Below are 27,080 nucleotides of genomic sequence, written 5' to 3'. Positions count from 1 at the left end.
TTGCATTAAGGTCTTTTGACCTACTTAAAAAGAGAATTCAGAGATAAAACCTGGAGTTAACGGGCTCCAAGTTGAACACGGGTAAATATATAAAGTGGGCTTATGATGCAAGGGGTGGGCGTGACCTAGCTTGACCACACACCTAGTGCTTGAGCCCAGGAGACAGAGTGAACAGTGAGCCAATGTGAGGGTCACACCTAACTCCTTGGTCACGCTTCCACCAGCAAGCAAGGCACAAATAATACACAGCGCACTCCATCCTGCAATGCGGAAGACCTAGGTTTGATCCCTGGGTGGGAAAGATCCCCTGGAGAAGGAAATGGCAACCCACTCCAGTACTCTTGCCTGGAAAATCCCATGGATGGAGGAGTCTGGTAGGCTACAGCCTACGGGGTCACAAAGAGTCGGACACGCCGAGCGACTTCCCTCACTCCATCTAATGTCCTAATTCTTCATTGCTGTGCCATACTCCCAGCCAACTTCCCCCACCTCCCATGCTGAGGGATTTTACCTTTTATGCTGCAAGGTCTTAGCTATATCCTTCACTCAGTAACATTTGCACTGTTAACTGTTTATTATACGTTCATTGAAAGGATAACCTGAAAACTTAAATTTTTCATCACATCAAACTCACCATTGTATTTGACCTCAAAGAAAGGCCACCTCTGTGACAAGGTGATGGTTAAGATGCACCCCAAATTAATATAAAAAATACTTCACCTGAGAAAACTGGAAAGGCTTACACACATCAGTTCTTTATTGAAGAGGTGGTCCAAACCTATTTGTATGTTCCAGACCCCATTTACATATGCCAAAGGGGAGCATGACAATGTATGTAATAGTCCTGTTCCTTTCCAAATATTTACTGAAGATATACATTATACTAAATTTTAAGGTCACAATGTAGGAAATCTTAGTAGTGGCCCTTAAAACTAAGAGTATTTCCTGCACAGTTATGCAAAATCTACCATTTAGTTCCTGTTATGCAGCATATTCATGTACATCTAGAAAAATATGGCTAAAAGGCTGAGCAACAAAAATGGTAGACGTCTTTGACTTTTAAAAGTTTTATCGAAGTGTAATATACATGCAGAAAAACACACGTATCTTGAGTGCACTGAACACTCAGATAGTCAGCACCCAGATTTACAAACCAATTATCACCAGCACCAGATAAATACTCCTCACAAGCCTTTGCTGAAGCTGACTGCTATCCTGATTTCTAACTGCATAGACAAGTTTTGCCTGTTCTTACACTTTATATGGATGGGATCATAGTCTGTTTGCTTTTGTGTCTGAATTCCTTCACTCAGCATTAGATGTGAAACTGTTATTACCTGTGCTTATTGCGCATTCTCCTTGCTTCCTGGAGAAGGGAAAGGCTACCCACTCCAGTATTCTGGCCTGGAGAATTCCATGGACTGTATAGTCCATGGGGTCACAAAGAGTTGGACATGGCTGAGCAACTTTCATCTTTCTCTTTGCTTTACAGTGTTTTCCGGTGGAAATACCACTGACATTTAAGGTTCTATTGCACAGGTGTCTTCAGAGTTTTTTCCACAGTTTTATGCCATGAACATTCCAGGACACATCCTTTGGTGGACATCTACATGTACAATGGACACGTGCATGCATGACTGCTAGGCTTGGGTTAAAAGGGTAGACACACAGGTTTGGCTCCAAGTGCCAGCTTTCTCAAATGGTTCTATTAGTGGGCTACAGCACCAGCAGTGTAGATGGGTTTCTGTTACATCCTTGCCAGAGCTTGATGCTTTTTTATGCTTTTCATTTTAACCACTTCAGAGGTGGCCAGCAGTGCCACATGGGGTTTTAAATCTGCCTTCTCCAGATTAGGAATTCCCTGGTGACCCAGATGGTAGAGTCTGCCTGCAATGTGGGAGAACCAGGTTCAATCCCTGGGTCAGGAAGCTCCCCTGAAGAAAGAAATAGCAACCCACTCCAGTATTCTTGTCTGAAAAATCCCATGGATGGAGGAGCCTGGCAGGCTTCAGTCCATGGGACTGCAAAGAGTCGGACACAACTGAAGTGACTTCACTTCACTTCTCCAGATTACTAGCAAATGTAACATACCTTTTCATGTGTTTATTCTCAGTGCAGATAGTCTCTTTTGTGATGTCCAAGTCTTTCAGCCATTTCTCTTTTCTCGTGGATCTGTAGTTCTTTTAATTTTAGATCAGGGGTCAGTAACTACCGCCTGCTGGCCAAATCCAGACTTCCACCAGTGTCTGCAAATAGTCTTACTGGGACATCTCTGTTCAATGTTGAGCAGTTGTAAAGGAAACCGTGTCGCCCACAAAGTCCCAAATACGATCTGATCATCTACCATGCATTCTTCTACACTAGATTCTGCTGCCAGGTATCGGAATTGCAAAGTTTATTATTTTACATTTCATACTTAATCTGTGACTGCATTTCAACTGGTCTATTTTCTATTAAATTATAAAATTTAATCGATAAACCATTTATTGGAAACAATAGCCTTCCCCACATTACAACACATTATCGCCTTTGCCAAAAACGACTGAATTATGTACGGGTTTTCTGGAATCTCTATTATAGTTTCACTGATCAATTTGTTTATCTTTGTGCCAATACCACAGGACCGTAATTCCTATGGCTTTCTAACAGCTCTTGATATCTGGCACTATAAGTCCTCTACTTCTATCTGTTCTAGAAGATAGCTGTGACTGTTACTGGTCTTTACATTTTTCACATGAATTTGAGAATTCATTTCCATTAAAAAATGCTAGCATTTTAGGGTCACACTGAATATATGAATTAACTTGGGGAAAACTGACATCTTTTTAACATATCATTGACCAGGGGATTTTTGCAGAAACTAAAGCCTGTGGCATTAATAAGTCTCCAGTCAATAATGTGTTAAGATTGTCCTGGAAACAATAAACAAGTTATATCCCACTGAATCTTCTGGAATTTTTTTTTTCTGGACCCAATTCTTGAAAATACAGTTAGATAATTTCCCCCCTCAGGCACTTAAGGATTTGTTATTACTGTAAGTGGTATTGCTTTAAACTTTTCATTTTGTTGCTGGTATATTAAAAAACCAATTTTTGCATAATGACCTTGTTTGCAGGGATTCTGCTCAATTCACTCAATTTTAATTACCTGAATATTCCCTAGAATTTTCCATGTACAAACAAGTTTTACTTGTAATCCTTATGCTTTTTCATTCTTTTGCTTCCCTTGCTTCCCTGGCCAGGTCTTTCTGCACAATAGTGAATAAAACCAGGGACAGCAGATACCACTTTTTTTTTTTAATCATCTTGGGAGAAAAGTTCCAATATTTCACCATTCAATATGCTGTTTGTTGTAGCAGAAGATATTCTTTATCCAATAAAGGAAATTCTTTTCTATATGTGGTTTGTTAAGAACACAAATGGATGCTAATTTCATGAGTCTCCTGCATACTAGGTTACTTTTCAACGTGATTAATTACAGTGATTTTTTTTTAAATTAACATATCCTCACAATCCTGGAGTAAGACCCATTTGATCACTCTTTTGTTATCTTTTTTCCAGAACTGTTTCTGTTATGTTAGCCCAGGATTCAGTCACCTGACCACTATAAACAAATTACCAATTATCAGAATGAAATTATCACGACTGGTTTAGATCACTCAGGATTCACCCTCTGTGTCATGTGAAGTAATAGTAGATACCTAACTTCTTCCAGTGAGTAAAGGGGGGAGAAGGGACGCTGCATTAATCAACCAAAAATGACTGCTAGAAAGTTGCATCAATTTGTTTTCAAAATTCTGGAATAAAAGTCAGTACACAAAGTAATGACACCAGGTTCACATCAAATAAAAGCACAGGCAGATTTTCTGGATTACATCATGGTGGCAAACTGCACACTCAAACCTGTGGGTTAAAAAACAAGAGTGGCAGGAGAGACGGGCATATTTTAGAGTGTGACCAGTATAGCTGTCCTTCACCAAACAGACTAGACTCCAAGTGATCTATGCACAGTTTATGAAAATAGTATTTTTAAGTCTTTTTTGCTCCAGTGCAGTTGGAAACTGCACAAAAGTCACTGGCTCCTTTTTAGTACTCACTAAAAGCCCATTTGAAAATGCCTCAAAAGAATAGAAAATTATGAATTTTAACTATTTAGTACCTGTAAAACACCTCAACAACAATATGCCTACATTAGCACATTTTGCCAGCTTAATATTCAAATAAGAATACTGCCTTTTCACAAATTATTGAAATCCAAACTTCCATAGGGTTGCATAGAATTAACCACATTTTGGAAATGTGAGAGAAACTGCCATGTACATTTTTAATGCTAGAGTCCTCATTATCAACTCCAGAATATTTTAAAAGTTCATTTTCTGCAATGAAAGTTTATTCAGAGCTGATAGCTTCTGATACTGTTTCTATAAACATTAGATTTTATGTCAGAAATATGGCTTTTAGTATAACAACTGCCAAGACAATGTATTTTCCACATTCATCACTTCAACAGATTTTGCCTCAGTATGACTCCCTGATATGTAAATACAACTGGAATCCAAAATAAATATTAAACATTTATAGAGTTTTACTCTTGTATAAACTGTCTAGTTGTCCAATGAGTTGCCGAAAGCTTTGCTTCTTGTGTTTTTAGGGATTGGTCTTTGTGAAAATTCAGGTTAGAATCAACCCAATGCCTAAACGCTTTTCCTCATTCAGAAACAGGAACTCTCAGACAGTGGTATCTGACTCTCAGCTGGACTTTCCACATCCATTATGTGCGGAGGATTTTCTAGAATGAGAACTAACTTCAGAGGAGACTTCCCATGTCAAGTACATTCAAGGTCCCTCTCCTGTGAATTCTCTGATGGCTGTTGAAGGCCGACCTGTGGTGGAATTTTTTCCCACACTCACTACATTCATACGGCTTCTCTCCTGAATGAGTCCTGTAATGCACAGTGAGGTATGACTTCTGAGAGAAGACTTTCCCACATTCATTACATTCGTAGGGCTTCTCTCCCGAATGGCTTCTGTAGTGCACAGTGAGGTTTGACATCCGAGAGAAGACTTTCCCGCACTTGCTACATTCATAGGGTTTCTCTCCCGAGTGGATCCTGTGATGTATTGTTAGATAAGACTTCTGAGAGAAGAACTTCCCACACTCGTAACACTCGTAAGGCTTCTCTCCTGTGTGGACTCTCTGGTGTCGGAAGAGGGACGAATTATGGGAGAAGGTTTTCCCACACTCGTTACACCCGTAGGGTTTCTCTTCTGAATGACTCCTGTAATGTATGGTATAGTACGACAGCTCAGAGAACACCTTCCCACATATGTTACATTCATACGACTTCTCCCCTGTGGGAAGCGGCTGATGCCCATCGAAAGCTGAGTTTTCAAGGAAGGTTTTCCCACACTCACTACATTCATAGGGCTTCTCTCCTAGATGAGTTGTGTGAAGGCTGGTGAGGTGTGAGAGCTTCCCGCACTCACTGCATTCATGGGGCTTCTCATCTGTGTGTACTTTCCTATGTCTGATAAAGGCTGAGTTGAGGTTGAAGGTTTTCCCGCATTCATTACATTCATAGGGCTTCTCTTCTAAGTGACTCCTGTAATGGATAGTGAGGTATGATACCCGAGAGAAAAACTTCCCACACTCACTGCACTGGTAGGGCTTCTCTCCTGTGTGTGTTCTCTGGTGTGTGATGAGTGTGGATTTCCGGTAGTAGGATTTCCCACATTCATTGCATTTGTAAAGCTTCTCTCCTGTGTGGGTTCTCTGGTGGTCGCTAAGAGCTGACTTGCGGGAGAAGGATTTTCCGCATTCACTACATGGATAGGGTCTTTCTCCTGAATGGTTTCTCTGGTGTAGGGTGAGATGTGTCTTTTGGCAGAAGGTTTTCCCACACTCATTACATTCATAGGGCTTCTCTCCTGAATGAGTCCTCAGGTGTTGTGTGAGGTGCAACTTTTGACAGAAGGTTTTCCCACACTCATTGCATTTATACGGTTTCTCCTCTAAATGTGATCTCCGATGCACGGTGAGGGTTCCTTTTTGGCTGAAGGATTTCCCACATACGTTACATGCATAAGGTTTCTCTCCTGTGTGAGCCCTCTGATGTATAATGAATTTTGACTTTTTGCAGAAGGATTTTCCACATTCACTGCATTCAAAGGGCTTCAAGTCCATCTGCGATCTCTGGTATATATTAAAATTTGACATCTGGATGAAGTCAGGTCTAGAATCATTCCACTCATAGCACTTGTCCCCCATGTAAGTGCTCTTATGAGTAATGAAAACAGCTTCATTGTCTAAGGCTTCTGTGCATCCATTATATTCAAAGGGTTTCTCCAAAATACTAATTTTCTGAATACTTTCTTCATTTTGAGAACAGGCTTCCCCATTTTGATGAAATTCATACAGTTTCTCTCCATACGTTTTCCCACATTCATTACACTCATCCGGTTTCTTTCTTGCATAGCTTCCATCACTAATAATTAATTCTGAAGTAGATTCCAAAGTCTTCCCACATGAGACACAATTATAAGACATTAGATTTAAAGGAGCAAGACTTGTTTCCATGTTATATGTTTTATCAAACGCATCCTCTCTCTCCTTGGTCAGGGTTCTGCTGCTGATAGAAACAGCTTGCCTTGAACATTCATCTTCATTTTCTTGGATTCTCTCTATCAGGTCACCAACTTTCCAGACTTTTTCTAAAAAAGAATAAAAGTAATCAAATCTTGTGAATCCGAACACACCAAATTATAGGATGAGAGCAGTACTCAAGGGCCTACTGCAGGCTTGACTCTACTTTAGGGTCAATCTCCACACATAAAACCAAGTGACCATTTACAAACATCACATCCCACCACCTCACCTGAATGCTGCTGCTGTAGGAACTTGCTGTCTACTACCCATGGCTCTTCTCCTTGCTCCAACTTGATGATCACGTTGGGTTTGGTGCTGTCATAACCTATGAATGAGACAGAGCCAACATGGACCAGCTGCTGGGTTCTGGGTCCCTAAACAGAAGCTGCTGCCTCAGGAGCTGCAGAATAAAGTGTCTATTTTTGCCCTTAATCAAAACTAGAGCCTTTCCATGGAGAAGCAAAGATACAAATTACTCTAACTGGTGCCCAAAAGGAATTAAATGGTTTTCTTGATTTCCTCAAAGTCAAGTATAAAGTCCTTAAACTGGAAGCCCCCACAGAGCAGCAACTCAGAAAGCAGTTCTCCTCACCCACGGAGACAAGGTGGCTGTAGTTCTCCAGCATCACGTCCCTGTAGGTCATCTTCTCCTCAGGGTCCAACTGCTGCCACTCCTCCTGGGTGAAGTCCACAGCCACATCCCTGAACGATACTGACCCCTGTAATGGCACCATGATGGGAACTGGGTGACATGAACCTGACACACAAGGACAGGAGCTCCCCAGCTCACTGGGAAAAGTAACTGTGAAGACTGAAAGCCTCATTTGTGTTAACAGATATTGAGAGGAAAACAAGCCATGTTAGAAACACACTACCTTTGAGTTCTTTAATGTGTCAAAAAAACAAAACTTCCAAAAAACTCTCAAACCAAAATAAATAAAAAAGAGTTCCAACTTTGTGTTTAAAGTATCTGAGTTCTCTATCAGAGGATGAAGAAAGGTGAAACCCCACTACGGCTCAAAAAACCTTACAGCCCATTGGGAGGCACTGGGTCAGTGAACACACGCATTCCACTCCGTCATTCCTTTCAGTGGCCTCTACGGGCAAGGCCTCTGCCTCCCACCTCTTCACGCTCGTGCAGCCCAGCAGTCAGCCGTCCTGGTTCTGTGCTTTCATCCTCTGGCCCCTCTGTTCTCACCAGTTACTTGGAGCCATCTGCTTGGCTAAATTTTTTTACTGCCTTTAAATGATATCTCAAGCATCTCATTCTGGGAGCAATAAAATGTGTTACTTGAGTGACTGCTCGAGGAATTATTAGAGTGACACATACAAGGTGGAGAGTGGCCTACCAAGAGAGAAGTGAACCATTTTAATTATATGTTGGCAGACAAGGCTTTGCAGGTTCAGCTAAGTTCAGGGGAAATCCTCTGAATCTCAGGAATCCTCTATAACTCACAAGAGGTGGCGAAAGTGGAACCTTTATGCATTGTTAGTGGTAAAGTAAAATGGTGCAGCTACTATGGAAAACAGCATGGTGGCTCCCCCAAAAATGAAAAACAGAATTAACACATAATTCAGCAATTCCACTTCTGGGTCTCCACCCTCCAAAAAAATATGAAAGCAAGGCCTTGAAGAGATACTGTACACCCAGGTTCATAGCAACATTATTTACAAAAACTAAAAGCATGGGAGGAAAAAAAATACTAAAACACAGAAATAACCATCCATTGATGGATGAATGGTTAAGCAAAATGTGATAATACACACAATGGAATGTGATTCAGCTTGAAAAAGGCAGGAAATTCTGACACATGGTACCACATGGATGACCTTTAAGGATATTATGCTGAGTGAAATAAGTCAGTCACAAAAGGACAAATACTGCATAATTCCACTTAGATGAGCTATTCAAAGTAGTCAAAATCCTAGAGAGAGAGAGAAAATGGTGATCGCCAGGGGCTGGGGAAGGGGAAAGGGGAGTCAGTGTGTAATGGGTACAGAGTTTCAGTTTTGAAAGATGAGAAACAGATGGAGATGGATAGTGGTGATGACTGTACAACAACATGAATGTTCTTAAGACCACTATCCTGTATACTTAGAAACGGATACCATACTAAATTTTGTTATGTGTATTTTCCCACAATAAAAAATGTGGAGGAGAAAATGCAGTGATGCCTAAGGACACACCCTCACCCACTCCCTTCCACAGCTCTGCAGCCACCCCCTCCCTGAAGGAAAGAGGAATGAGGTGTGGTCACTGGTTAAGTGTGCTCACAATGTTGTTGCTGTTTAGTTGTTAAGTTGTGTCCAGCTCTTTTGGGACCCCATGGACTGTAGCCCACCAGGCTCCAGTGTCCATGGGGTTTCCCAGACAAGAATACTGGAACATGCTGCCATTTCCTTTCTAGGGGATCTTCATAATCCAGGGATCAAACCCGTGTCTCCTGCACTGGTAGGTGGACTTTACCACTGAGCCATCACTGATTAGAAATTATTTCCTCAAAAGATGAAATTTTTAAAAATCACGAATTGTCAGCTGAGGAAAACAACATAAATAAAAAATAAACATCAGGATAAACAACTCAACAGTGATGAAACCAAATTTATAAAGGAAAACAACTCACACTGACTTATAGAACAACACTGGGGGAAATATAGATTAAGAAATATTCAGATAAAATTTCTAAAATTTTACGATCAGAAAAAAAAATCCTAAAGTTAAATATATATTAAAAAAGACAAACACTAGTTACCCTGGTTTAACTCTAGCCCACTCCAATATTTCTTGCCTGAAAAATCCCATGGACAGAGGAGCCTGGCAGGCTACTGTCCAAAGGGGCTCAAACAGTTGGACCTGACTGAGCACACACATAGGAAGTAAAAATCTTCTGGGTTAATTTAGTTTGGAAGACAAGAAGTGGCAGGGGTTAGAAGACTGAACAATCAAAAAAAAAAAAACAACCCCCAAAATGAGACATTTTCTAAGCATATCATCTGGTTTAATATTTGGAAATTCATTAATACAATCTGCCATTATAATACAGCTAAAAGGAAAAGTGTCACAATTCCAGAGATGCTGAAAAGACCTCTGAAAATATTCAAATGCATCCTAATTTTTTTTTTTTTAAAAAGACCCTCAAGAAAATAGGAACTGACGGAAAGTTCACTAAGATGAATACATGTATGTGGTGGTGGTGTTCAGTTGCTAAGTTGTGTGGGTCTTTTGCGAACCCATAGACGGTAACCCATCGGCTCCTCTGTCCATGGGATTTCCGAGGCAAGAATACTGGAGTGGGTTGACAATTCCTTCTCCAGGGGATCTTCCCAACTCATGTTGAACCCGAATCTCCTGAGTTGGCAGGCAGGTTCTTTACCACTGAGCCATCAGAGAAGCCCTGTGTCTATACATACTCATACCCTACCATGCACATATGTGTGATACATACACGTACAACCACATGTATACACTTTAAGTTTACAAACACATATTTATGCTTCAGTTCTCTGAGTTCTACAGTCAGGACTAATTTAATGGGGAAACAACAGACACATTCTCACTAAGATTACACTAAGATTAGAAACAAGGCAAAACACTCATCATCTCCAATTAGAGAAAACAATTACAGGCCTAACAAAAGGTCAGTAAAAGTATTTCTATTAACAGATAATATATTATACCTAGAAAACTCAGAAAATCAACAATGGAACTAAATCAGTAAAAGGAACTCTGTTAGGTAACAGAATTTATAGTTAACACACATAAAAGCAATAGCTCTCATTACATAAAAAGGAAAAAGATGTAATTCGGGCATACATGCAGTTTACAATAGCAACAGAAATGTACAAAATCTATACTAGAAAAACTTAAAAACATTCCTGAAAGAGAATGAATGGAATGATTCTCTTTGTTCTTGGATAGGCTGTGAGGCATAAAATGAGATGTGCCTTTACCAAGACACATCACAATCCAATGGCTAAAAACCAGTGATAAAGAGAATAAACACAGCAAGAGGAGAAGGGAAAAAAAAGATTTTATATACAGAAGAACAAAGATAAGGATAACATCAGATTTCTGGTGGAAACCATGTAAACAAGACACTGGAGGAAAAAATAGCAGCAATGATTCCTTTAAAAGGGAAGGTAAAATAAAGACATTTTCAGACATACAAGAGCTAAAAGAATTCAATAACAACTAGAAGAAATACAGGGCTTCCTGGTGGTTCAGACAGTAAAGAGTCTAGCTGCAATGCAGGAGACCTGGATTCGATCCCTGGGTCAGAAAGTTCCCTTGAAGAAGGGAATGGCCACCCACTCCGGCATTGTTGCCTGGAGAAGTCCATGGACAGAGGATCCCAGTGAGCTACATTCCCTGAGGTCGCCTAGAGTTGGACATGACTGAGCAACTAACAGTATGGTATGGTCTAGAAGAGATATTAAAGAAAGCCCCCCAGGCAGAAGGAAAATGACAGCAGATAAAAATGTGGATGAAAACAAAGCAGCACCAGAAATGGGAACTATGCCTTTTCTCTCATCACTTAAAACTCTTTTAAAGATAACTAATTAAAAACAACAATGTATTATGGGATTGGTATGACCTGCAAAAATAAAATGCAACAGTGTAAAGACCAAGATGGGAGAGATGGAACTGCAGCTTCTTATACTCTAAGTGAAATGGTATATAACTTGAATATAAACTATGATAAAGTTATATATTATAAACCCTAAAGTATCCAGTAAAATAACAAGTGTTCTAACAACCCAACAAAGGGTATAAAATGGAATCATTAAAAAAGTCAGCTCAAAGGAAGGAAGACAAAGATGGGATGAACGGAAAATAAAGACATGAGACTATAACCTAACTGGCTGTATTAATACTTACATTATATGCAAATAGCCTAAACACCCCAATTAATAGAATTCTCAAATTGGATAAAAAACAAGGCCCAACTATATGCTGTCTTCAAATGCTGTATTTTGCATATAAAGATGCAAATAGGTTAAAAGTTAAAGGACAGAATAAGATATTGCACATCGAATGACTCAAAAGAAAACTGGAGTGGATTTATAAATATCAGAGATTCCATTTCACAGCATACATTCTTACCAGGATGGCAGGTCACTGAACAATGACAAAGTGGCTAATTAATCAAGAGGACATAACAATCTTAAATGTAGGTATCTTTTAATGAAATTCATGTGGAGAAGACAATGGCACCCCACTCCAGTACTCTTGCCTGGAGAATCCCATGGATGGAGGAGCCTGGTAGGCTGCAGTCCATGGGGTCCCTAAGTCGGACATGACTGAGTGACTTCACTTTCACCTTTCGCTTTCATGCATTGGAGAAGGAAATGGCAACCCACTCCAGTGTTCTTGCCTGGAGAATCCCAGGGACGGGGAAGCCTGGTGGGCTGCCATCTATAGGGTCGCACAGAATCGGACACGACTGAAGTAACTTAGCAATGAAATTCATGAAGCAAAAACTGACAGAACTGCAACGACAAACAGACAAACCACAACCACAGATTTCAACAGCCCTCGCTCATGATCGATGGGAAAATTGGCAGCTCAGAAAGGACACAGTATACCTGAACAACACTAACAACTTGATGTGAATGATATTCACAGAACACTCTGAGAGCATAATAGGCACTCTTCTCATGCACACATGAAATTCTCCAAGAAATGGTTTCTCCTTGTAGTCAACATAAATCACATAAGGGATGGATGGTATTTTCCTTTTTCTATAAAATCGATCATATTTGCAGCTGGATTCCAGGAGTCCTAAAGCATCACACTACCTTTACATGTGAACTAAACAGAATCTAGATGCCAATTTGTCCCTGTAACGTGTATTTTACATGACAGTGTCTTTTATTTATTTCTACCAGCCCATTTAAAAAGTGTGGATCCTTATATACTTCCTTAAAGCCATTACAAAACAAAGCGTGAATATATATAAACAGACAGGAAAACTCACCTGGGATTCATTCATTTTCTGCTGCTCTTGGAAAAAGCTAGACTGTGAACCCGTGTACCTAGAGGAAGGGAAGCAATTAGTTGAAGCCGTGAGTAACCTGGCCTACCTAGGCAGGAACCTCCTGGAAACATTCAGAAGAGGCTAAAGGGGTCCTACAGGAGAAACACACATCTGAACCCCTGTAATTCCAACAACATCAGGTTACTCTCACTGGTGAATATAAACACTGACTCACTTTTCAAACAGTTTGCCAGCATTAAATAAAAAGTGCAAAAAAACACCACAAAAAACAAAACCCCTCCCTGTGGCACTGTTTAAATACTCCGTTATCTCTTTAAACTGATTAAAATCAAGATTCCATGGAAATGGAGAATGTGAAGCTCTCAAAAGTGAGATAAATGAGCATCAAGGCATGGCATTATAAATGATCTGACTCAACCAGGTTACCACTGTAAAGAGCTTTTGTTTTGTTTTGTTTTGAAATTAAGAAAGCTGCAATACAGTCGGAGAGAGCATTTGCCCCAGAAGTCTGATCTTGCTAATAATCCCACCTGCAGACCCAATGACCTGGGACAAGTCACCTCCCTTCTCAGGCCCAGTCACCTCCTTCCTCAACTGAGGCAGCGGGACACACGCCTCGAAGACTCATCCCGCACTAACTACACGGTGCGAGTCCACCGGGCAGAACCCACGGAGGAGGAGGGCGTGGCGTGTCACCGGAGGCTTAGATTACAGAACCAAGTGCTGATGAGTCTTGAGACACATGCAAGATACCAAAAAGGCGAGAGAAAGAGGAGGGGAGCCAGGGATGGAGGGAGGGGTGGACGCGGTACGTCCGGGCCAAGCCTGGGGCCCCCACTGCCCCAGGACACCCAGAACTCACAGGCCCCGGGGAAGCCCAATCCCCGGCTGGGAGCAGCCGGCCCTACCCTCTAGCCCGGCCCCTAGACCTCCGCAAAGCGGTCAAATCTCAGTCGCTCTCTCGTGGGGTCCGGAGCGGGCTCCCCAAGCCCTGCTCTCCGAGGGACGCAGGATCAACAGCCGCCTGGAGACCGCAGACGCACCACCTACCTCGTCGGGACTCGCTGACCGGCCCCGGGCTCCCCAGGCTCCAGCTGGGGGCTACTGCTCCGGCGCGCTCCTCTCCCCGAGTCCTTCCTCTCCGCCTCCCGAGGCCGCTGGGGGAGAGGAGATGGCTTTGGGCCTATGGGACGAGCTCCCCTCAGGCCAACGTCCCTCCCAGGGCTTCACAGTTCAGTGCGCAGCAGACGATCGGGCCCGAGCCCCGCCGCTCCTTAGCCGCCGCCGCCACCTGTCCTGCCTCTCCGACCCAACCCGAGGGCTCCGGGGCTCGAGCTTGAGGGTCTCAGCTCCAGCCTCCGCCCGGCCCGCGAGAACGCTCGCGCGCACAGCCCGCGCCCCCTGGACGCCGGCCCGGCCGGACGGCGTTCCAGCCCCGCAGGCCCCGGAATGCCCGCCTGCCGGAGGCCAGAGCCTGGGAACGAGGGTGAGTGGTGACCCGGGCAGCGACAGGAAGCGACAGAGGCGCCGAGGCGGTACGCGTGCGCGAACACGCACACCGGACGAGCGCTGGAGGACGCCGGAAGTCCGCCTGCCAAAGCCCGCCTCCGGGAACCGGGCAAATACCGGGACTCTATTTCCCAGAAGTCTCCACGCCCCGGAAGTTAAGGGAACGTCTTAAGTGTCTTCACCTCATCAGGTTATGAAGAGGTGCTGTGCTGAGGGGATGGGCCTCTTGGACGTGGGAATCAAATTTCCTTTTAATTTAAGTGGATGTCTGTAATGTCACCGCTTTTTCAGGCATCTTGCCTTTTATGTCCTGGTGTCCTGATATTTTCCTTGTGCGTGCTCAGTCGTTCAGTCGTGTCCGAAACTTTGCGACCCCATGGACTGTAGCCTGACAGGTTCCTCTGTCCATGGAATTTTCCGGGCAGGAATACTGCAATGGGTTGCCATTTCCTCCTCCAGAGGGTCTTCCCCAACCCAAGAATTGGATCCACGTCTCTTGTTTTGGCAGGGAGATTCTTTACCACAAAGCCATAATATTTTCCTTACCTTGAGTGTTTCAAGTCTTAGAATCACTGTTCACAGACAACTGGGGTAAATAAGGGAAAGGGGTTTATCATGTCTGCTTCTGATCGTTTGTGAAATATCTAATTAAAGTATTAATAAACAGAGCTTAGCAATAATAGAGTATTAGACTGTGTGGATCACAATAAACTGTGGAAAATTCTGAAAGAGATGGGAATACCAGACCACCTGACCTGCTTATTGAGAAAGCTCTATGCAGGTCAGGAAGCAACAGTTAGAACTGAACATGGAACAGACTGGTTCCAAATAGGAAAAGGAGTCCATCAAGGCTGTATATTGTCACCCTGCTTATTTCGCTTATATGCAGAGTCCATCATGAGAAACGCTGGGGTGGAAGAAGCACAGGCTGGAATCAAGATTGCCAGGAGAAATATCAATAACCTCAGATATGCAGATGACACCACCCTTATGGCAGAAAGTGAAGAGGAACTAAAAAGCCTCTTGATGAAAGTGAAAGTGGAGAGTGAAAAAGTTGGCTTAAAGCTCAACATTCAGAAAACAAAGATCATGGCATCTGGTCCCATCACTTCATGGGAAATAGATGGGGACACAGTGGACACAGTGTCAGACTTTATTTTGGGGGGCTCCAAAATCACTGCAGATGGTGATTACAGCCATGAAATTAAAAGATGCTTACTCCTTGGAAGAAAAGTTATGACCAACCTAGATAGCATATTGAAAAGCAGAGACATTACTTTGCCAACTAAGGTCCATCTAGTCAAGGCTATGGTTTTTCCTGTGGTCATGTATGGATGTGAGAGTTGGACTGTGAAGAAAGCTGAGCGCTGAAGAATTGATGCTTTTGACCTGTGGTGTTGGAGAAGACTCTTGAGAGTCCCTTGGACTGCAAGGAGATCCAACCAGTCCATTCTGAAGGAGATCAGCCCTGGGATTTCTTTGGAAGGAATGATGCTAAAGCTGAAACTCCAGTACTCTGGCCACCTGATGCAAAGAGTTGACTCATTGGAAAAGACTCTGATGCTGGGAGGGATTGGGGGCAGGAGGAGAAGGGGACGACAGAGGATGAGATGGCTGGATGGCATCACTGACTCGATGAACGTGAGTCTGAGTGACCTCCGGGAGTTGGTGATGGACAGGGAGGCCTGGCGTGCTGCGATTCATGGGGTTGCAGAGTCGGACACTACTGAGTGACTGAACTTAACTGAACTGAGCCTAGGATACCTTCCTTTCTCTTCTAGGGAAAAAGAAATCTAGTTTTTCCAAGCCATTAAAAAAATTTTTTTTAGTCGGCTGCCCTGGGTATTAGTTGCAGCTCACAGGACTTTCAGTCTTTGGTGTGGTACGCAGACTCTTAGTTGCAGCATGTGGGATCTAGTTCCCTGACCAGGGATTAAACCCCAGGCCTCTTGCATTGTGGAGAAGGCAATGGCACCCCACTCCAGTACTCTTACCTGGAAAATCCCATGGATGGAGGAGCCTGGTAGGCTGCAGTCCATGGGGTCGCTAAGAGTCGGACACGACTGAAGCGACTTAGCAGCAGCAGCAGCAGCAGCTCTTGCATTGAGAGAGCAAATCTCCTGGTTTCCTGCCTGGAGATTGATGGTGTTCATTTCAAATTTTCAACAGATGAAAAGAGTGTCATGAACTGATCACTCACCCCATAACCCGCTCTTCAGCGTGTGGCCCCTTCCTCTACTCCCTTTACAATCCTAGAGCAAAACCTGGGGAGGGGAGAGTTGGTTTTTTGGGACATGAAGCCAACTTCTCTGCAGGGTTGCCGGCTTCCTCAATAAAGCTGTTTTTCCTTTTACCCAGCACTTGTCTCTCAGTATTGAATTTTTGAATGAGGTGAGATCTGCCTCATCTTTGATTGCTTTTTCTACATGGAAAATAATTCAGGATTATTTTTCAGAGTTAAGAAATGTGGTTGGGTAATCACAACGCCATTAAGCAACATAACATTTCGTTTGACTGCAAACAGGCAAACCAAACTGGTAATGACCACACACATCATGACTGTGAAAAGAGTTTCATCTTTATTATATTTCCAGCATTATCCTCTTTAATAATCTAAAATTACATACAAACGTCTCAAGACAAGCTAAAAAAATTACAACTGAATTACCATAATTCAATAATAAGAACTTGAGAAGTTAAAATTTATGTTTACAAAAATTAGGAGGAATGACCCACCTAGCTATAAGTAGAATCGATATATTATGTAAATATAATAGATTAAAAACACAAAAACCTCTTGAAAATGTATACAAAATTGTATTTACCTATACACAACAGCTACAATATTCATCACAAAACTTTGTAGGAATAACATGTTTTCAAAACAAAGACTGTTTCAAAACTATTTAAAGTAGATATATAAAAATAAAATATAAAAATAAATACAATAATTTTACAGGCAACATTCTCAAAATAAGCCAGTGATGATGGCAAACTTTGAGTCATCTATCATGATGCTATGGCTCTAATTTTATATTTTAAAGTAATTCCTTCCTATCCCAAGCCCCTTACATTTTACCTTCAAATGAATCTAGACTAGGGCAAACTAGTGTATAAAAATGGGGTCACCAACATCTAACTCGGGATATTTGAATTAATCTGAAAATTGGGGTGGTGCCTTAGGAAAGAAAAGAATCTGAAAAAAACCCTGATTTCTTATTGTCTCGCCAAAGACTCCTGGAAGCACACTCTTCTCCTAGGAGTACGACCGGAAGACTCTCTTCAGTTCATTCTAGAAGATGCTGGATTCTTTCCCATTTTCTGCACAGAGGCTTCCCTTGTCCTTCCTTGTGGCTGTCATCAGTGTCTGAATTGACTTTCCCTTGAAAATCCTCATCTCCTCTGGGTGATCTGGAAGTGAGAGAGCTAGGGTGTCAGATTTCGAACGGGCGACTCTCCAGATATAAAGATTATTTACGAGCTTTCCTGCTGGTTCAGTAGTAAAGAATCCACTTGCCAATGCAGGGGACATGAGTTTGATCCCTGATCTGGGAAGATCCCACGTGCCAAGGAGCAACTAAGCCCGTGTGCCACAACTGCTGAAGCCCAAGCACCTTAGAGCCTGTGCTCCACAAGAGAAGTCACTGCGATGAGAAGCCACATACAGCAACTAGAGAAAAGCCCTCACAGCGACAAAGAACCGGCACAGACAAAAATAAATAACTAAATAAAATTATTACAAAGGTATTATTTACATTCTCAATCAATTCTAACCAGAGTTTAGGCTAATTAATAATCCCAGATTTACCTCAAATTCTCCATTCTAAACCCCAATCCTGAGCCAGTGTTTTCAAGTGTGATTTCTGGACTTTGGTAACCCCAACTCCAGAAATGACTGAATACACCCAAGGTCAGGCCCTGGAATTTGCTTTATGGCCAAGATCCTAGGTGATTCTGCTCAGGCAGCTGGCACTCAGAGAATGCTGCTGTAGTTTTAACTCACCTCGGTCCTTTTGCACCACTCAGAATCTGAACTTTCAACCATGCTACAAACATTACTAAAAAGTCAACATTATGAATCATAAGACCGGATGCCTGAGCCCTAATCCTAAGCCTGGATCCTAATGTTTAAAGAATACTTACTCCTAACCTTGGTTAGTGTCGTGGGCTGAATGTTGTGTCCCCCTAAAATACTTATGTTGAAATCATAAACCTTAAGGTGATGGTATTGGGCTTCCCCAGCGGCTCAGACGGTAAAGAATCTGCCTGCAATGCAGGAAACCCAGGTTCCATCCCTGGATCAAGAAGATCCTCTGGAGAAGGGAATGGCTATCCACTCCAGTGTTCTTGCCTGGGAAATCCTATGGACAAAAGAACCTGGTGGGCTACAGTCTGTGGGGTCTCAAAGAGTTGGACATGACAGAGAGATTAACTTCAGCAAGGTGACGGTTTTTGCAGGTGGGATCTTTGAGAGGTTACTAAGTCATGGTGTAGAGTCCCCATGAATGAGACTACTGCCGTTATAAAAGGGCCCATGGTTTTTGTTGTGTTTAACCCACTCAACTGTAGTTTTTTTTTGTTTTTTGGTTTTTTTTTTGCCACACTGCCAAAGTACGCGGAAGTACGCGGAACTTCCCAACCAGGGACTGAACTCACGTGCCCTGTATTGAAAGCACAGAGTCTTAACCACTAGACCTCCAGGGAATATCTCCAGTCTGCAGTATTTTGTTAGGGAAACTCAAATGGACTAAGCCAGTTAGTTTACAATTTAAGCCAAACCTTTGCTTAATTCTCTGCCCACATCTATAACACCACTGGTAGATCGTAATAAGCCAGGCTGAAGATAGCATTTCTTAACCTTCACTGGTTCTGATAAACTCCCTTGACCAAAAACTTGAGGTGGGAAATGTGTCATTGTACAAGAGGAGTGACTGGTCCAGGAGTGGTGAGTCAGAGGAAATAACCACAGGTGATCTGGAGATAAGGAATTTGAAAGTGAATTTGGATGAAATAAAGCTAGTCATAATTTCTCTTTTATTGTTGACCATGTAGGCTGTTCTGTCTAACATCCTATTTGTAGACAATGAATTTGTGGAAGATAGATTCTAAGAGTCGCTATCCCAGAGGGATGAAAGGCCACAGATGAATTAAAAACAGAAATTCAAAACACAATATATGGAAAAAATTAGAAGTATTCACTTTTCACAAAAACCAACATCCCATCAAAGCTGTTATTTGGACCCCATTGTTTTGGGTGAAATGATTGCAGCCAAACCCATGCCTCTGTGACAAGTAGTTTTCCCCGAGGCCTGGCACCCGTGGACCCCACTGTACTTGCATCTGTGTGTGGTGGTCAGTCTGTAGCTGGGAGCTGAGTCAGCATCTGGCTGTGTGCCCGGCTGGCCTAAGTTCAGGATGGAAGGTGATGGTGGTCCACAATTGGAATCCTCAATGAACAACACATCATTCTGCCTACATCTGCGAGGACACAGACCTACCTTTCCTCAGGCTGGTGATCTCAGGCCCTCGTGGTCCTGTGGGGCCCCTAGGGCAAGAGGGCACGATCTCGATCCCACACCCAGAGCCTCGGGTGAAAAGCTTGGATCTGCAAAGATGAACAGTCCCTTGAAATGATGATGCCTCTCCAAGTCGACCCCTCACCTCCCCTTGTCCAGCCTCCAATTTTTTCCCCCAATCCTCATAATCCCTCCCTTCCTCACCACCCTCACTTCCAAGCCCCCACAGCCCACCTACCTTCTCACACTCTTCCTGTGTGACCCTCATCTTCCAGTTCATGGAACAGATGAATTGGAAAAGCAGTTTGTGGAACAAGTGACGCTGGGAGTGGTTCCTTCCATAGAGGAACGAAAAGATGATCTGTTTGGGGGCCTGGTTGTCCTCCTCCAGCTTACTGGCCAGGTAGCTGAAAAGACATCAGGCGGCTGTCAGGAGCAGGACAGGAAGGGCCTCTGCCTGAGGTCAGCTTTCTAGAAAGGATGTGGGCTGAGCATCTTCACACAACGTGCGCAGCCCTCCCCAGCATCCCCGGTCATCAAAGAGCCGCTGCTGGGTAGGACCTTCAGAAGGGCATCTCTCACACCTTGTTGATGAGGATGAAATCCAAACCTCTGTTCCTTTCCATTGGTTTTATGTACATACACCTGATTCCCTAGGTTGTAGGTACATGTACAGTTTCTGAGGGCTAGAACTGATCTATTTCTGCATTCATCCCTTTCCTACTAAATGATATGTTTAGGGCTTGGCTCTTATTGATGCATTAATTCAGAAGCCCTTCTTGAGTCTCTCTTCCCATCACCTCATATCCCCCAGCACATTGCTGTTGTTTAGTCACTAAGTTGTATCTGACTTTTTGTGGCCCCATGGACTGTAGCCTCTCAGGCTTCTCAGTTTAGGAGATTTCCCAGGCAAGAATACTGGAGAGGGTTTTCATTTCCTTCTCCAGGGGATCTTCCTGACCCAGGGATCAAACCCAAATCTCCTGCATTGCAGGTGGATTCTTTACCACTGTGCCACTGGGGAAGCCCCAACCACATAGGGTGCCCTTTATAAGGTTTCACTGAATGAATGGAAGAATGTTTTATAACCAAATGCAACACAGATTACCTTGGAGACTCACTATAACAAACCGTTGCAAAATGAAAAAGAATTGTGCTGAGGAAAATACCAATGCATTGGTATTTTGACAAGACCTGCCTTCCCCAGTGGTTACTGTAACAGGATTGGGGAAGGGGGAGGGGAGAGAAGAAATGACTATAATGCAAAACATCACATTATAATAGGATTTTAAGGAAAGTGTTAGTAGGATTCAGAAATTAGGGAGCTCAGGCATCATGAAGGTTTTGGTGTTTGAACTCAACTTAAGGATAAGGTCATTTTCTTCAGATAAATGTGTGTGGGAAAGATATCTGGAAAGAAAGCATAAGGATATAAAATAGAAAATAGAGGGAAGGGCATTTGGAGGGAACAGTGAAGCAAAGGAATAAAGAATCCGGACAGTAAGCAAGGGTGATGGCAACTGTCGAGAGGGCTGACTTCCAAACCTGAACTCTGGCCTTGATTTTGGTGAGTAATTAGCCAGTGAATACAGGTCATACCCGTGTCTTTAGAAGAATATTCAGGCAAATAAAGCCGACTGGCTTGGGAAAGACTTGGAAGAAACATCAGTGGGGAGGGTTTTATACCGGATTTCAGCTGTGTAATGAGGACCCCAATCGTGGCCTTTGTCACGGGAAACCAAAAATGGAACATGGTAAGGAGTGAGACAGAAGAATTCAAACCAGAAATGAAACTCTCAGGCCTGTTTACTTGGGGACAGGATGTTGTCAGTTCTTTCTTCCTTTCCTCTTAGCAAGATTTCTTTGTTTCCTTCCGTCTTTTGACTGATATTAGGGTTTGTTTTGACAACAATATAAAAAACATACTTCGTGTATATATATATATATATATATATATATGGATCATATATATACATATGATTTTTTACTTTTATCTAGTTTCACTTTTTCTATTTTATATTCAGTCTTCCCATTTCATTTAGTTTATGTTTTCTAATTTCTTCATTTCGTTTTTTTGATGTTCTGTCTCAAGACTTTGTCAAGTGTAGTGGAAAAGCTTTTGCATACATACATATATATATTATATGCATATATATCTTAGAAAACTTATGAATTTTGGCCTAACAAAATATTTATGACATTTTGACTATACTTGTTTGACTTAGTGTGAATAGAATGCTAGATTTCTAATTAAAAAAATAGACAAGCAACAGGAATCAAAGGTTTACTGCATAGCACAGGGGTTGACACGGGAGCCTGGTGGGCCCCAGCCCATGGGGTCGCAGAGTTGGACACAACTGAGTGACTAACACTGGGAACTATGGTCAAAATCCCTTGTAATAACCTTTAACAGAAAATAATCTGAGAAAACGTGTATATGTATAACTGAATAAGCTTGCTGAGCACCTGAAACACGGTAAGTCAACCATACTTCAATTAAATATATATATTAAGGGAAAAAACATACTTCAATTCAAAAAGAAAGCACTCCACCATAAACAGTACAAATAGGCGTTTTTGTTTTTGTTTTTAAAAGGTGAAAGGGACGAGCCCCATACCTCTCCTTCCACCCTCCCAGGGTGCTGAGCATTGATGGGGAGATAGAGCAAGCTACTCACAGAGCTATGAAGAAATGGATCCTCCGGTATTGCCAGGAGAAGAGGCCGGCTCGGCTGAAATAAGCGATCACCATCGCCAGGAGATACTGATGGACAGAAAGGAAAACAGAGAGAGATCACATCCCAGAAGAGCAAAACCAGAGAAGGGAGTGGCAGGACTTCCCAGGGGGTGCAGTGGTAAAGAAGCCACATGCCAACGCAGGGGACTCAGGTTCCATCTCTGGGATGGGAAGATGAGAGATGGAAATGGCAACCCACTCCAGTATTCTTATCTGGAAAATCCCGAGCAGAGGAGCCTGGTAGGCTACAGTCCGTGGGGTCTCAAAAGAGTCAACATGTCTTAGCGGCTAAACGGCAACCACAAAGAGAGGGAGGTGGGGACTGGGTGGTGCCCCTCGGAGAAGAGCCCCTGCCGCATGTTAGGTGAGCTTGATTATTTCTGAGGAGGAGAGGACGGAAAGTCCACGATGCTCCCAGCACAGGGGCTGTGGGTTTGAGGGCAGCCAGCACTGGATGGTTTTTGATGAGCTGGAGCAAAGATGAGTCTCCTCTGAGCAGAGCGGGGGACTTAGGTGACCACCAAGTAAGCTCGCCTGGGGCTTAAACCCCAGAGGACACCTCCAGGCCCCCGGAGGGAGTTGCTGACAAGGCATCAGGTTGGAAAGGGGAGTGGAAATCTGGGTTTAGAGAGTACCCCCACCCCACCCCACCCCAGACAGGTGCTGGAGCAGAAATCCCTCTCAGTGGATGACTCACCTTGTCAGATACCTTCAGGTTTCTGTCCCAGGCCAGGAATCTCTTAATGACACGATCCTCTGTGAAAAGAGGGCAGATGTTAGACAACAGGAACAGGGCTGCCAGGAGAACATTCCAGAACAAAGAGGGAGAACGATGCCTCCAATAGGGAAATTTTGGGATGTGACTCAGGGTAGGGGGAGGGAAGACCTTTCACTGGATGAGGAAAGGGGGTGACTCCCCTTCTAGGGGTGGCAAATGAGAAGGGGTGCCCCTTCATTATGCGAGCACGTACCACTGCAGAAGCCATTAAGTTATCACAATTTCTCACCTGACAGTCATGTCAGGCACGTAGATTCAAACAGCCTAGATTCAGTGAGGGCTAAGAATTCTCAGGGGTGCAGCTACCAAATTAACCTCATCTTACAAGACTGTCGTTTCCAAGACTGATCTCTGCTCTGCTGCGCTCTGTCGCTTCAGTCGTGTCTGACTCTTTGCGACCCCGTGGACCATAGCCCACCACGCTCTGTCCATGAGATTCTCCAGGCAAGAATACTGGAGTGGGTAGCCTTTCTCTTCTCCAGGGGAACTTCTCAGCCCAGGGATTGAACCTGCGTCTCTTGCACTACAGGCAGAGTCTTTACCACTGAGCCATCAGTATCATTTCTAAGTCTAATCTAATCCTGCCTCATTCCTAAGTGTCCCTGGTGAGTGATCAGTACCGAGTTCCCCAGGGACTGAGAGCTCATCAGCTAGCAGGGAATTCCTCTCCCTTGGAAAAATGTAGTCATTAGAAGTTGTTTTTTTTTTTTTTTTTAATTATAGAACAGGAGGTTGCAGGGCTGATGGGGAAGGGTCCTTACCAAGCATCTTGTTGAAGACCATGTGGTGTTCAGGCAGCACCAAAAACACCGGCTGTTTCTTCAACTTCATCCTGAGCCCACTCAGCGACTTCACGATCCAGCTGTCCTGGGCCTCGTCCTCCACCTCTGCTCCAAATGCCGCTGACCACTTCCTCTTATAGCCAGGGCGCCAAGGCAGGGACCCGGAGCTGGCCCAGAGGGCTGAGAAAGGAAAAGAGGGTTAGGAAGCTTTTGATGGGAAGCTTTTGTCTTTGGAATCAGCCGCTGGTTCCCCAACCCCTAAACCTTTCCCACCCCCATCCCCAGCTCTCCCCATCCGGCCTCTCCAGTCTCGTAGATTGTTGTCCTTTCCACCTTTGTCTGTCGACATCCATCTACCCCTCCCTCCATTTTGGGGGCCATTTTTCCAGTTTCCCAGCCTGAAAATCTCTGCCTCATGGCAAGTAATTTCTCCCACTGTGTTGTTCTAGTCACCAACTCATGTTTCTCTGTGACCCCATGGACTGTAGTCCATGAGGCTTCTCTGCCCATGGGATTTTCAGACAAGAAACAGGAGTAGACCCAAGTCTCTTGCATTGGCAGGCGAATTCTTTACCACCGACTCACCAGAGAAACAATTTCTCCCACTCAGGAAAAAAAAGGAACCCTCTCTTTGTTTCCCCTCTTCCTTTCTTTCACCGTTGGATCTCAGGTCCTAACCTCCTTTCTTGCTTCCCAGGTTTTCTGTGTCTCCAGCTCCTGTCCTCTCCTCCCCAAGCCTCTGACTTTCTGAGTATCTCCTTCCTTCCACACGCACCTTAGACAGGAGCTCCTTCCTCACCTCTGTACCCCTTCCTCCCCAGTGTTAAGCCCCTGAAATTCCTTCTCATGCCCAGCTCGCTCACCTGAGGGTCCTGGGCTTTCTTCACTGACAAACATCACCATGGGGAGCCCCAAAGAGCTGGACTGGGGTCTCTGGTCCTCAAACTGGGAATTCAGGCAACAACTGGCCATGATTTCTCCCGAACACTTCTTCCACGCAACCTAGACTCTGTTCTGTCTTAGCTCTTCTGGATCCTGGCCAAACGCAAGCGTGGTGTCCCTTCTTCAAGCTGAGGATGAACTGGGAGGGGAGGATGTTCCGGGAGATGCTGCTGCCCACCTCGACCATCGAGCACTATGGGAGTCTGCTCTTCCAATCAGGAAGGTCAGAAGCCTCTGATGTCACTGGTCATTCCAATCTGGCAACCAGCTTGAAGAAAAACACAAGTAACTTTGACCGAGGCGTCCACTTCTCCTGGAGATTAAGGGGAAATTGTATCTCCTGCTACTGACCCAACTCCTGACCATCCCCCAAAACCATTCTTCAGGTGTTGGATTCCCTGTTCATCCCTTCCCAGCGGGCTTGCCCTCTTTCAGGGCACAGTTGAGTGTATCAGACACTTCTGTTTTGTGCAGCCATTGCCACTGTCATCTCCAAAATGTGTTCATCTTCCCAAACTGAAACTTGGTCCCCATTAAACACTAACGCCCCATCCTCTGCCTCCAGCTCCTGGCACCCATCCTTCTACTTTCTGTCTCTTTGAATCTGACCCCTCTAGGGAGTTCATAGAAGTGGAGTTGTATAACATTTGTCCATTTGTATCTGGCTGATTCACTGAGTGTAACATCTTCAAGGTTCACCCTTGTGGTAGCCTAAATCAAAATTTCCTTCTTAGACCCCCAAAGCTGGTGTGGATGGAACACAATAGGCAAGAAGGAAAGAAAACTCTGGCTCTGAGGTCGTTCTGATGTATCCTAAGTGCAATGGGAAACCAGTGAAGGAGAGGAGCCATGGTCCAATTTGCATCAAAAGGGAAAAAATTAATGACGCCTGCTGTGTTAATGGGTGGGGTGGAGGGAACCCCCTGGTGGTCCAGCGGTTAGGACTCGGTGCTCTCACTGCTGAGGCTGAGTTCAACCCCTCGATGGGGAACTGAGACCCCACAAGATGTGAAAAAATGGGGTGGAGACTCAGCAAGAGTTGGAACTAGGGAGACCCAGATGTGGTTAGGAGTTGGGGGCTGGGTAAGTCCAGAAAGGGGATGTCTGAAAAGATGGAGAGAAGTCATCAGGTTCCAGGCATCTGGAGGAAGAACCAGCAGGTCTCTTCGGGGGATCAGACATGGGGGAGGCTGGAGGGCTGTAGTCCTGTAGCCTCTGTGTCCTTGCGCATGCGTACGCCTCTTCTGCACGCGGGCATTCTGAGTCACTTCAGTTGTGTCCGACTCTTTGCAACACTATGGACGGCAGCCCACCAGGCTCCTCTGTCCATGGGATTCTCCAGGCAAGAATACTGGAGTGGGGTGCCACGCCCTCCTTCCTGACCCAGGGGTCGAACCTGCACCTCTTCCATCTCCTGCTTTGGCAGGCAGGTTCTCTACCGCTAGCACCACCGGGGAAGCCCCTTATGCCTCTCCTGCTGAAACTTGTTTCTACAGAGAAATACTAACTCTTCCTCTTAAAAGTGGAATTATCGAATTTTCACTGTATGTAAAAAGAAATATCAAATATCATTAAATAAATAAATGAATGCTCTCTGTATAGATTTTCAAAGTTTCCTTCCCTTTTATGGATTAATTGTATCAACATACACACTACATTTTCTTTACCCATTCATCTGTCAACGAACACTTGGGTTGTTTCACAACTTTGGCTCTGAGCCCTGCTTTTGAATCATCGTTTGGACTTTGATGAGAAGTACCTCTGTTGTTCAGGATGTGCCCAAAGTTTTATTTTGTATTTTGATCACTTACGTGTTTCTAGTTGGTCATCTAGAGTCAGAGCAGTTCATCGAAGGTGTGGAGACCGTCTCCCTGGGTTGCTCTCCACGACTTTCTGAGATGGACTAGGTCTCAGAGGCCGTGCAAACCATGTCTGAGTTCCTCCGCAGCTGCCACTGGACTGGTTCTCCTCACTTGGGCACTGCTGGGAGAAGCATGGCTGCTTGAGGACCTGTGTCCTTCTGCTGTGGACGATGTTCAATTGTTAGGAGGCAAATGAGTTCAGGTTTGCATCTGCCCATCAACGCTGATTAGGTCTCTCCATAACAAAACAGAAATTCACTCTTTCTCCCGGTTAACAAGCTTTCAAATATTAGAAGATTGGTTTTCTGTC

The 27,080-nt window shown here is 43.9% G+C and overlaps 3 protein-coding genes across 4 annotated transcripts; 1 reads left to right on the top strand and 2 right to left on the bottom strand.

The window, feature by feature from the left end:
- Positions 735-14,207, bottom strand: RBAK (RB associated KRAB zinc finger). 2 transcript variants are annotated; one of them, XM_005697903.3, is made up of 5 exons: positions 13,695-14,207; positions 12,624-12,681; positions 7,238-7,364; positions 6,875-6,970; positions 735-6,710 (listed from the first exon to the last, which is right to left on the bottom strand). In XM_005697903.3, exons 2-5 carry the CDS (start codon positions 12,636-12,638, stop codon positions 4,807-4,809), a joined length of 2,142 nt encoding a protein of 713 aa, XP_005697960.1. In that variant the 5' UTR covers positions 12,639-12,681; positions 13,695-14,207; the 3' UTR covers positions 735-4,806. The 2 variants fall into 2 exon arrangements, with proteins under 2 accessions (XP_005697960.1, XP_005697958.1); XM_005697901.3 differs by lacking the exons at positions 12,624-12,681; positions 13,695-14,207 and having other exon boundaries at positions 7,238-8,349.
- LOC108633864 (proline-rich protein 2-like) lies at positions 13,432-14,325 on the top strand. Its single transcript, XM_018040006.1, has one exon. It carries the CDS (start codon positions 13,432-13,434, stop codon positions 14,323-14,325), a length of 894 nt encoding a protein of 297 aa, XP_017895495.1.
- On the bottom strand, positions 19,699-25,095 carry LOC102175356 (speedy protein E4-like). Its single transcript, XM_005698108.2, has 7 exons — positions 25,012-25,095; positions 24,830-24,911; positions 23,946-24,146; positions 23,104-23,162; positions 22,348-22,433; positions 19,908-20,076; positions 19,699-19,758 (listed from the first exon to the last, which is right to left on the bottom strand). The coding sequence occupies exons 1-7, from the start codon at positions 25,093-25,095 to the stop codon at positions 19,699-19,701; spliced, it is 741 nt and encodes a 246-aa protein (XP_005698165.2).

Source organism: Capra hircus, chromosome 25 (genome assembly GCF_001704415.2).
Source record: "Capra hircus breed San Clemente chromosome 25, ASM170441v1, whole genome shotgun sequence".
Lineage (NCBI taxonomy): Eukaryota > Metazoa > Chordata > Mammalia > Artiodactyla > Bovidae > Capra > Capra hircus.
This window is presented reverse-complemented; position numbering and strand designations above follow the sequence as displayed.

What these genes read in the sequence shown, in the direction of transcription:
- RBAK (XM_005697901.3), bottom strand. Translation starts at nt 7,469, where the DNA reads ATGAGGCTTTCAGTCTTCACAGTTACTTTTCCCAGTGAGCTGGGGAGC. An exon ending in CAGCCACCTTGTCTCCGTGG is followed by an intron (nt 6,971 to 7,237) that starts GTGAGGAGAACT and finishes TCTCATTCATAG; the next exon opens with GTTATGACAGCACCAAACCC. An exon ending in CCTACAGCAGCAGCATTCAG is followed by an intron (nt 6,711 to 6,874) that starts GTGAGGTGGTGG and finishes ATTCTTTTTTAG; the next exon opens with AAAAAGTCTGGAAAGTTGGT.
- LOC108633864 (XM_018040006.1), top strand. Translation starts at nt 13,432, where the DNA reads ATGGAGGGAGGGGTGGACGCGGTACGTCCGGGCCAAGCCTGGGGCCCC.
- LOC102175356 (XM_005698108.2), bottom strand. Translation starts at nt 25,095, where the DNA reads ATGGTCGAGGTGGGCAGCAGCATCTCCCGGAACATCCTCCCCTCCCAG. An exon ending in AGAAGGGACACCACGCTTGC is followed by an intron (nt 24,912 to 25,011) that starts GTTTGGCCAGGA and finishes CTGAATTCCCAG; the next exon opens with TTTGAGGACCAGAGACCCCA. An exon ending in CACAGGAAGAGTGTGAGAAG is followed by an intron (nt 19,759 to 19,907) that starts GTAGGTGGGCTG and finishes TCATCTTTGCAG; the next exon opens with ATCCAAGCTTTTCACCCGAG.